The 12,116-nt window shown below is 46.3% G+C and overlaps 1 protein-coding gene across 1 annotated transcript in view; it reads right to left on the minus strand.

Annotated features, from left to right (window-relative positions):
• LOC123757379 (uncharacterized PE-PGRS family protein PE_PGRS10) overlaps positions 1–10,122 on the minus strand; it is a 43,604-nt gene extending 33,482 nt beyond the window's left edge. The window contains exon 1 of the mRNA XM_069327207.1: positions 9,687–10,122. Coding sequence (XP_069183308.1) covers positions 9,687–10,089 — 403 coding nt within the window. The 5' untranslated portion in view covers positions 10,090–10,122. The remainder of the gene's footprint in view (positions 1–9,686) is intronic.
• Between the last annotated feature and the right edge of the window lie 1,994 nt (positions 10,123–12,116).

The raw sequence follows: 12,116 nt of genomic DNA on the forward strand, positions 1-12,116 counted from the left end.
ACTCGCCCTCAGACAACCATCTCAAGGACCACCTCCACGACACAGAGGGCTGAGGTCACTCGCCCTCAGACAACCATCTCAAGGACCACCTCCACGACACTGAGAGGGCTGAGGTCACTCGCCCTCAGACAATCATCTCAAGGAGCACCTCCACGACACTGAGAGGGCTGAGGTCACTCGCCTCAGACAACCACCTCAAGGACCACCTCCACGACACTGAGAGGGCTAAGGTCACTCGCCTCAGACAACCATCTCAAGGAGCACCTCCACGACACTGAGAGGGCTGAGGTCACTCGCCCTCAGACAACCACCTCAAGGAACACCTCCACGACACTGAGAGGGCTGAGGTCACTCGCCCTCAGACAACCACCTCAAGGAACACCTCCACGACACTGAGAGGGCTGAGGTCACTCGCACTCAGACAACCATCTCAAGGAGCACCTCCACGACACTGAGAGGGCTGAGGTCACTCGCCCTCAGACAACCACCTCAAGGAACACCTCCACGACACTGAGAGGGCTGAGGTCACTCGCCCTCAGACAACCACCTCAAGGACCACCTCCACGACACTGAGAGGGCTAAGGTCACTCGCCTCAGACAACCATCTCAAGGAGCACCTCCACGACACTGAGAGGGCTGAGGTCACTCGCCCTCAGACTACCACCTCAAGGAACACCTCCACGACACTGAGAGGGCTGAGGTCACTCGCCCTCAGACAACCACCTCAAGGAACACCTCCACGACACTGAGAGGGCTGAGGTCACTCGCACTCAGACAACCATCTCAAGGAGCACCTCCACGACACTGAGAGGGCTGAGGTCACTCGCCCTCAGACAACCACCTCAAGGAACACCTCCACGACACTGAGAGGGCTGAGGTCACTCGCCCTCAGACAACCACCTCAAGGAACCCCTCCACGACACTGAGAGGGCTGAGGTCACTCGCACTCAGACAACCACCTCAAGGAACCCCTCCACGACACTGAGAGGGCTGAGGTCACTCGCACTCAGACAACCATCTCAAGGACCACCTCCACGACACTGAGAGGGCTGAGGTCACTCGCCCTCAGACAACCATCTCAAGGACCACCTCCACGACACTGAGAGGGCTGAGGTCACTCGCCCTCAGACAACCACCCCAAGGACCACCTCCACGACACTGAGAGGGCTGAGGTCACTCGCCCTCAGACAACCACCCCAAGGACCACCTCCACGACACTGAGAGGGCTGAGGTCACTCGCCCTCAGACAACCACCCCAAGGACCACCTCCACGACACTGAGAGGGCTGAGGTCACTCGCCCTCAGACAACCACCCCAAGGACCACCTCCAGCGACCACATTACTCAACAATGGCGCTGACTTGAAGTAGTATTGAGTAATATCCAGCTGTTATATCACTCTTGAAGCTACTGATCTATTCTGACCGGTGTGTGTGTGTGTGTGTGTGTGTGTGTGTGTGTGTGTGTGTGTGTGTGTGTGTGTTTTACCATAATTTTTTACAGCTATCATTCTGACCGCATTAAGACAGGGGTCGTCTATGGTCACTTTCTAAGTGATCATAGACTTTCTAAGTGACCCTTTCTAAGTCACTTTCTTAGAACACAAATAATTTGCACCTCACAACATTCTGAACCCAACCCACCATATTTTCACAGCTGGTTTACCTTACTGATACACTCGGGAGTTACAGATAAAGGCTAACAAGTTCCTGCCATTCATTTCCACCAATGAACCAGGCAGAAGAGTCGAAAGAAAAGCCAATGATCGATACCTCACATCGCTTCAGCAAATAGTACAAGAAATATTTCAATTGGACAAAGCTATAGTTATTTTTATCTCTCCTAACAAATATAGCATTCCCAAACACAACCGCTAGAAGTCAGGGGCCAGATTCACGAAAGCAGTTACGCAAGCACTTACGAACCTGTACATCTTTTCTCAATCTTTGGCGGCTTTGTTTACAATTATTAAACAGTTAATGAGCTCCGAAGCACCAGGAGGCTGTTTATAACAATAACAACAGTTGATTGGGAAGTTTTCATGCTCGTAAACTGTTTAATAAATGTAACCAAAGCCGTCAAAGATTGAGGAAAGATGTACACGTTCGTAAGTGCTTTCGTGAATCTGGCCCCAGGAGTTCACGAGACCCCCCGTGTAAAAACTGACCTTGAACACATATACAGGCAGGTGTGCGAACACCAGACTATCAGAGCACAAAATACCCATTAGATACACACACACACACACACACACACACACACACAACACCTCTGCCACTTCCCAAAAGCTCACCCACAATACTGAGTTTGAACACAGCCACTTCGATAGAACAGGCGAAGTGTAGATATACTGTAGTCCCCCCCTCCCTCCCCCTTTTCCGTCACACAATCATTATATACATACTTATTAACACTAGATACGAAAATCAAACCACAAAAAAAATGTCGAAACATTTCAATCTCGGATTACAAAAATGAACTCGCTAACCGTAGTGTATTGACACAGGAACGAGGAGAGAATACACAAACACTCTCGCTGAAAAAATATCTCAAGTTCTCTCTCTCTCTCTCTCTCTCTCTCTCTCTCTCTCTCTCTCTCTCTCTCTCTCTCTCTCTCTCTCTCTCTCTCCTCAGACAGTTTCAGTATTTACAGCCGAGATAAAGGCAGTTCTCCAAACAATGAAAATAATAAACAACTTGCTAACGACTAGATTTATAATTCACACTGATTCCCAAAGTGTCAGTGATAGTGTCAGGACATTGTACCCCATTCCACGCGATGACCTGCCATTCCACGCGATGACCGCCCATTCCACGCGATGACCGCCCATTCCACGCGATGACCGCCCATTCCACGCGATGACCGCCCATTCCACGCGATGACCTCCCATCCCAAGCGATGACCTGCCATTCCACGCGATGACCGCCCATTCCACGCGATGAACCCCATCCCACGCGATGACCACCCCATCCCATGCGATGACCCCCCATCCCACACAATGACCCCCCATCCCACGCGATGAGCTCCCATCCCATGCAATGACCCCCCCATCCCACACAATGACCCCCCCCCATCCCACGCGATGACCCCCATCCCACGCGATGACCCCCATCCCACGCGATGATTTCCCATCCCACGCAATGACCTCCCATCCCACGCGATGACCTCCCATCCCACGCGATGACCCCCCATTCCACGCGATGACCTCCCATCCCACGCGATGACCTCCCATCCCACGCAATGACCTCCCATCCCACGCAATGACCTCCCATCCCACACAATGACCTGTTCCACGCGATGACCTCCCATCCCATGCAATGACCTCCCATCCCACGCGATGACCTCCCATCCCACACGATCACCTCCCATCCCATGCGATGACCCCCATCCCACACAATGACCCCCCATCCCACACGATGACCCCCCATCCCACACGATCACCTCCCATCCCATGCGATGACCCCCATCCCACACGATGACCCCCCATCCCACACGATGACCCCCCATCCCACACGATGACCCCCCATCCCACACGATGACCCCCATCCCACACGATGACCCCCCATCCCACACGATGACCCCCCATCCCACACGATGACCCCCCATCCCACACAACGACCCCCCATCCCACACGATGACCCCCCATCCCAGACGATGACCCTCCATCACACACAATGATCATCAACTTGCAAAAATGGCAGTATTTGCTCACTCATAATATACCCATTCTCACCCAAACTCATGAGGAACCCATTCCTGTGGGTGCCGGCACAAGTGCTGGTTGAAGTGAAATATATAAATGGAAACTAAAATATATTGACACCAGAACAGTGTCATGGGTGTGACACAAGCATAGTGTCATGGGTGTGACACAAGCATAGTGTCATGGGTGTGACACAAGCATAGTGTCATGGGTGTGACACAAGCATAGTGTCATGGGTGTGACACAAGCATAGTGTCATGGGTGTGACACAAGCATAGTGTCATGGGTGTGACACAAGCATAGTGTCATGGGTGTGACACAAGCATAGTGTCATGGGTGTGACACAAGCATAGTGTCATGGGTGTGACACAAGCATAGTGTCATGGGTGTGACACAAGCATAGTGCCTAGAAACTAAGAATATAACTTCACCATTACATCACACTTGCGTATTTGAAACACTAAGATCAGTAATATGCGAGACTTACACCTCACAGCCCTCTCAAATATGTAGTGGAATGTCGCAAAAATAAAAATAAAATAATACAGGCTTATGGTAGAATTTAATTACTGATAAAAATAATAAAACACCCAAAGCTACATCAGACAATTTAGAATACATAAACCGTGAAGGGTATATGGCCTAGCTTAACTTAGCAACGCCTGGCCGAGTGGCAAACTGAAAATAGGATATTTCTACCGACAATAGTCTACGGTAAGTGCTACCCACATTTCATTACCTTCTGTAGATTTTGTACAATATGCCTACCATGTGGCTACCTTGTGGAGATTCCGGAGATCAACGGTCCCGCGACCCGGTCTCCGACCAGGCCTCCCAGTTGATCGTCTGGTCAACCAGGCTATTGGATGCGGCTGTTTGCAGCCTGACGTATGAATCATAGCGCTGGTTGACCATATGTTAACCAGTCATGTTCCTTATGTGTAGCTGGAGTGTTGAAAAGTCATGGGCCCCTTGATGTTGATTGAATTCTCCCTCAGAGTACCAACTGCACCTCTGCTTTTCAATTAGGCTATTTTGCACATCCTGCCATGCCTTTTGGTCTCATATGATGTTATTTTTATGTTCAGATTTGAAACCAGTCTCTCTAACATTTTCAACACGTAAATTATTATGTATCTCTCTCGCCTGCGCTCTAGAGAATACAGATTTAGAATTTTTAATCTGTCCCAATAATTAACATGATTTATAAAGTGAATTCTGGCGGTAAATATAAGTAAATATTTTTTTGCGATATTTCAGTGAAGTCGACAACCCACACACACACACACACACACACACACACACACACACACACACACACACACACACACACACACACACACACACACACACACACTGAACTGAGAAGGATATTCCTAAATTAAGAAGTACCGGAGGACATTAGGATCACCAGAGATGAATCAACACGTGCTCCTCTGGAGTTGGACACGACTAAGCCTGTGTTACCAGACAGGATCTCACCCGATACCCAGCGGCAGGAGTTGAAGCCTTGTCCTAGCCACTTACCATGATAGTCACTTACGCGTCACTGGCAGCAGGAGAACTGCCAGGAAGTTGGAAGACAGCACTGCGGTGCCAACATACAGAATAGATAGAGATGAGATGATTAACAACAGGCCAATTCAAGGACTGGGTGACCTGTATTAGAGAAGCTAGAGGCTGAGCAACGTGCATGGTTTTGAGGATATCAGAAACCATTCCTCTACAATACCTCAATATACCTCCTCTACCTATACAATACCTCAGAAATACAATTCCTCTACAACATGAAACTACTACACTCGTTAGAGAACTTGGAAGCGAAGATCGAATGGGCACCAGAGGAGTATGGAATGCCTAAACAACGAGAAAGTCACAGAGAAGGGGAGGATGTCAGAGTGGCAAGATGTCACAAGAGGGGTGCCACTGAGGTCCGTACCTGGGCCTATCTGGTTCCTGATATATATATGACTGATCTCCCAGATAAATCATATTTTATTCTTCCTCAATATATTTCTTGATAACGAAACAATTATGATAAAGATAAATAAGGTGGAAGACACTACAGGACAGCATGGACCAACTGAAGGAATGGTTCAACACATGACTTCAGATTAACTCAAGGAAGCGCAAAAGTGCTGAAGGTAGGATTTGGGAACTGGATATAAAGTGCCAAAGAGAAGAGGAAACCTCCTGGAATAGGAAACAAAATAAAAACAGCTGTAGCGTTTCATGACACCAATTCAGTGGCCTGAAGCCCACACCAAAAGGATATCATCACCTGGAGATGTAAGACTGAACAACAGAAGCACAGCCTTTACAACTGACTATAATAAAGGAATCAGCATAAAGTACAGGATAAATGCCACCAGACTAGCACCAGAGCTGAGAGGTAAAAGAAACATGGTATGATTAAAGAACATAAACTTAACTAGATAATAGAAATTGAAAACATGATCACCACATACAAAATTCTTAAGGGAATAGACAGGGAGTAGAACAAACTTTTTAATTATGCATGGAACACGAGCACGATGACACAAGTGGAACATAAGTATCGAATGTACCACAGAGACATCAGAATGACATATCCAGTGTCAGATTAGTAAACAAATGAAATACCCTATCTAACAAGTGAAGTGGTGGGACTCCAGACACAATCTTATATGACAGATCCCAAAATGTTTATAGGACTCTGTACACTAGTAGAATAAAGGACGAGAGGCGGAAGCTAAGAGCTGCAACTCAACCCACTCAAGCTAACTAGCAGAGTTCAATAAGAAGATGAACCACACAGCGAGAGGACGAGGCTATACTGTGAGGTGAGGCCTCAGGCATGAGGAGACACAGCTGGGGGTGTCAGGTCAAGGGAGGTGTGTGGGTGGACCAGGCAGAGGGAAGCAGTATAGAGTCTGCCGCCTCGCATTATTTGATGACCAAATGTGACACAAAAAAAAAACGGGTCGCGGAATCAGTGCATTAGACGACCAACAACATAGAAACTGGTGCGTTGTCCTGTATAATGTTTGGCAAGTGCGCGCACACACGCAACTCCCCCCCTCCCACACACACACACACACACACACACACGCACGCACAAACACACACGCCTCCTGTCTAACCGTACAAACAGACGCACAGGACAACCACAAACGCCCCGGTTGGCCCTCAAGTGCTCCTACGAGGAGAATAATAAGACAACCTGCTACAAAGTCAAATAACTGAGGCAATAATACTTGGACAAACTTGAGCAACAGCTCTCTGTCTATGTGTCTCTCTCTCTCTCTCTTTCTCTCTCTCTCTCTCTGCTTTAACTGTCATTATATAATAAAAACAGGACTGACAGGCCGACGGGCAGATTGATAGACTAACAGACTGACAGACAGACTGATTGATTGATTGACTGACTGACTGACAGAATTACTGACAGACAGAAACAGATGGACACCGTCCCGCATGGCTGCGAACAGGATTGGATGCGACGTAACGAATCATTTTTAAGAACAGATGCAAAACTGTTTCTGTTTTCTGAGCGTAATGTTCTATACTGATCATATCGTATCGTGTGTTTGGGTCGCTTATACTGAGCATATTGTGTTTGGCTCGCTTATACTGAGCATATTGTATGTTTGGCTCACTTATACTGAGCATATTGTGTTTGGCTCACTTATACTGAGCATATTGTGTGTTTGGCTCGCATTTACTGAGCATATTGTGTGTTTGGGTCACTTATACTGATCATATTGTGTGTTTGGCTCGCATTTACTGAGCATATTGTGTGTTTGGGTCACTTATACTGATCATATTGTGTGTTTGGCTCGCTTATACTGATCATATTGTGTGTTTGGCTCACTTATACTGAGCATATTGTGTGTTTGGCTCACTTATACTGAGCATATTGTGTGTGTGGCTCACTTATACTGAGCATATTGTGTGTGGCTCACTTATACTGAGCATATTGTGTGTTTGGGTCACTTATACTGATCATATTGTGTGTTTGGCTCGCTTATACTGATCATATTGTGTGTTTGGCTCGCTTATACTGAGCATATTGTATGTTTGGCTCACTTATACTGATCATATTGTGTGTTTGGCTCACTTATACTGAGCATATTATGTGTTTGGCTCACTTATACTGAGCATATTATGTGTTTGGCTCGCTTACACTGAGCATATTGTGTGTTTGGCTCGCTTATACTTAGCATATTGTGTGTTTGGCTCACTTATACTGATCATATTGTGTGTTTGGCTCACTTATACTGAGCATATTGTGTGTTTGGGTCGCTTATACTGAGCATATTGTGTGTTTGGCTCACTTATACTGAGCATATTGTGTGTTTGGCTCACTTATACTGAGCATATTGTGTGTTTGGCTCACTTATACTGAGCATATTGTGTGTTTGGGACGCTTATACTGAGCATATTATGTTTATTTCTTCTCAGAGCATATTATGTGTTATATGATCTCCGCTTAAACCTTTAGTGCTCTAATTTTTAAGCGAGATTTTACTGAATTCTTTCCTTAGCCGAGAGTGATTAATTTTATTTATTAAAGTGATCATAAGTTAGCAGAACATTATTACAGATTAATAAAAAAATAGTTCTTTAAATTGGTTCTTATTTATCTGCCAATTTGATGCTACTTTTTATAGCGTGAATTGTTTTGCTTTAATGACATGATTTCTTAAAACTCTTTCTTTACTAAACGATTTAAACGTTTTATTAACGGTGGGTTTAATTAATTGTGGGTTTTATTAACGGTGGGTTTAATTAATTGTGGGTTTTATTAACGGTGGGTTTAATTAATTGTGGGTTTTATTAACGGTGGGTTTAATCAATTGTGGGTTTTAATAACGGTGGGTTTAATCAATTGTGGGTTTTATTAACGGTGGGTTTAATCAATTGTGGGTTTTAATAACGGTGGGTTTAATTAACCACTAAGAAAAAGCTAAAACTATGCAAATGGGAATCTGAACTGTACTTTTTCTCTATAGTCGAAAAAAAAAACATATCCTAGAACTACTCGAGACAAAGAGTGAAAGGCCACGAGTGAAATCGAGAGGAACTCCAAAATCCTTCTACAAATATACATAATATACATAATATAATATACATAATATAATATACATAATATAATATACATAATATAATATACATAATATAATACAAAATATAACTACACCTATACAAAGTTTTGAACAGACTTTGAACAGACATTTACTGCTGTTTCAGGTTAAAAAAAAAAAAACTTTGGATATTCTCTTGATTCCTCTCCCGGCCGAAAAAAAACTTGCGCAAGCAGCTGCATGTGTTTGTCTGCCTCTCACGGTGTTTGGTTTGTACGCGTGTGTTACCGGTGTTCGGAGTTACGAATGTTTGGATTTCTCCTTTCTGTCTAAGGTTCTCACTTCTGGGGCCTCTTATCAGCGCCTGACAGCGCCTGTCACACCCTTTCTATCAGTGTGTGTGTGACAGCGCCTACCTCTCTCACACACACACACACACACACACACACACACACACACACACACACACTGTGGGGACCAGGTTGTGGAAGCAAACTCAATTCATAATTTTAAAATTAGGTATTATAGGGAAATGGGACAGGAGTCATTGCTGTAAACAACCGATGGCTGGAAAGGAGGGATCCAAGAGCCAATGCTCGATCCTGCAAGCACAAATAGGCGAGTACAAATAGGTGAGTACACACACACACACACACCTACCTTCTGCCTCTCACACATAACAAGTCAAGATCCACGTCACAGAGGCACTTCCTAATTTTCCATTTCGCCCTTTTCATAAATCTCCCCATTCTGCCCTTATTTTGAGGCTCGTTACCTCCCGCCCTATTCCCGCCGATTCCTGCCTTACCCTCCTTCATGCCCCCTGTTCCATATCCTTTCCCTTCCTTCCCTCCCACCCCCACCTCTCCCACGACTCCCCTCCCACTCCCACCACTCCCACCCAGCAGTTAACTCACCAATATTGGGCACAACATCGGGATTCTTGGCGTCGTCAGCCGAGGCGAGGCGGACGTCCTTCCTCCTGGCGTCGCAGTTGTTCCTGCAGTAGTGCCACGCCCACGCCACGCCCACCAGGGCCACCAGGCTCACCGCCGCCACGCCCATCACCGCGCCCACGCCTCCGACGCCGCCCACCGCGCCCGTGTCACCGCCGGTGCCACCGGCACTAATGGCAGTGCCTTCGTTCGCGTCGACGTTGTCGCTGGGGGCGAGGACGACGTCGGTGTCGGGTGGCGGGGCCACCTCTGAGTCGCTGCCGCCGCTGTCGCCCCCGTCGCCGCCGCCGCCGCCGCCTCCTGGGGCCGCCGCCGCCGCCGTCTCATGGCTCTCCTGCTTCTTCTCTAAATGGAAAAAGTGCATTTTGAAGATTGGTTCATGTATACGGGTGACAGTGGAGGACACAGCTGGTCGGCTGTGTGTGTGTGTGTGTGTGTGTGTGTGTGTGTGTGTGTGTGTGTGTGTGTGTGTGTGTGTGTGTGTGTGTGTGTGTGTGTGTGTGTGTGCGTGCGCGCACGCAAAACTATCACACAAGCAAACTAGAAAGACAAATCAACAAATAATAGAAAAAAAAAATCCTACTTCAGACCTAAAGGCTCCCTCGAGTGCCTTTCATCCTCTTCTCCGTGGAAAATGGACCTCAATAATTCAGCCAGAGGGAGTACTCCTTCAAAGGGGTGGAAACGAAGGACGATGTACAGGCAGGTGTATAAATGAGCACAATACAGGTATACTTGGAGCACATTTCCCCCCCCCCCCCCCCCCCCACTGAAGTCAAAAGTTGACACATTGAGGTCAAAAGTTGACACATTGAGGTCAAAAGTTGACAAGTTCTCAACACTTGTGTAAGACAATACACACAACACACTTGTCTTTATTGGTTCCCTTGAGAAGGATTGTGCTTTGCTCCATCTGATGGGCTGTGCCTTGATTTATCTGATTGGTACTGGCTCTTTCTTCACTAAGAGAGAGGGTCTGCTCTATGTTCCTTTTGAGGAACTAAGCAAGTGTTCGACTATTTATATATATATATATATATATATATATATATATATATATATTATATATATATATATATATATATATATATATATATATTATATATAGCACTTGGAAGGGGGATCAGGATAAGGATTTGGGGGATAAGCTAGAGCAAAGGAATGATGCCAAATCCCTTGGACGGACGGGAATTGAACGCTGACCCGCATGAAGCGAGACCGTCGCTCTACCGTCTAGTCCAAGTGGCTGGACGTGTTCGTCTGCATGGCTGTATACACCTGCGTTACTGTGTCTGTGCATTAAACACCTGCATTACTGTGACTGTGCATTAAACACCTGCATTACTGTGACTGCATTAAACACCTGCATTACTGTGACTGCATTAGACACCTGCATTACTGTGACTGTGCATTAAACACCTGCATTACTGTGACTGTACATTAAACACCTGCATTACTGTGACTGCATTAAACACCTGCGTTACTGTGACTGTGCATTAAACACCTGCGTTACTGTGACTGTGCATTAAACACCTGCATTACTGTGACTGTGCATTAAACACCTGCATTACTGTGACTACATTAAACACCTGCATTACTGTGACTGTGCATTAAACACCTGCATTACTGTGACTGTGCATTAAACACCTGCATTACTGTGACTGTGCATTAAACACCTGCATTGCGGTGACTGTGCATTAAACACCTGCGTTACTGTGACTGCATTAAACACCTGTTGTCTCATCCTGAATAAACTAGACTTGGCTCTGACACCCTCTGGGAGAACTCTCTTAGATCAATTCAGTTTAGAGGTCAGAGGTCAGGGAGCGAGGCCGGGTCAGAGACGTACAGGTGAATGATAAGAGGTGACCAGCTCTGACCTCCCCCACCACCACACACACACAGTATTCAGGACCATCACTCCCAGAGGCCGCACTGCAAAACCTCTCCCAAAATATTCATGCTTATTGCTCGCGGAGCTAAGAGGTAGCGAGAGAGAGAAAGAGAGAGAGAGAGAGAGAGAGAGAGAGAGAGAGAGAGAGAGAGAGAGAGAGAGAGAGAGAGAGAGAGAGAGAGAGAGAGAGAGAGAGAGAGAGAGAGAGAGAGACACACACACACACACACACACATCACTAGCACACATATATTAACCACGGAGGGCACTCACCACTAGCACACACACACACACACACTAGCCCCAATATTCTACTAGCCACTGTTACTTAAAATAACCAAAGATACGTCAGCAACATTACGAGTGTACACAGTACATTGTACTCATTGTACTAAGTAATTGCTTACGTGCCTAAAACTGTAATTTGTGTACAATAACGACTGTGTTGTGCACGAAGGGGATCGTAAAGCAGGCGAATATAAACCCTTCATTTGGTT

Source organism: Procambarus clarkii, chromosome 19 (assembly GCF_040958095.1).
Source record: "Procambarus clarkii isolate CNS0578487 chromosome 19, FALCON_Pclarkii_2.0, whole genome shotgun sequence".
In the NCBI taxonomy this organism is placed as follows: domain Eukaryota; kingdom Metazoa; phylum Arthropoda; class Malacostraca; order Decapoda; family Cambaridae; genus Procambarus; species Procambarus clarkii.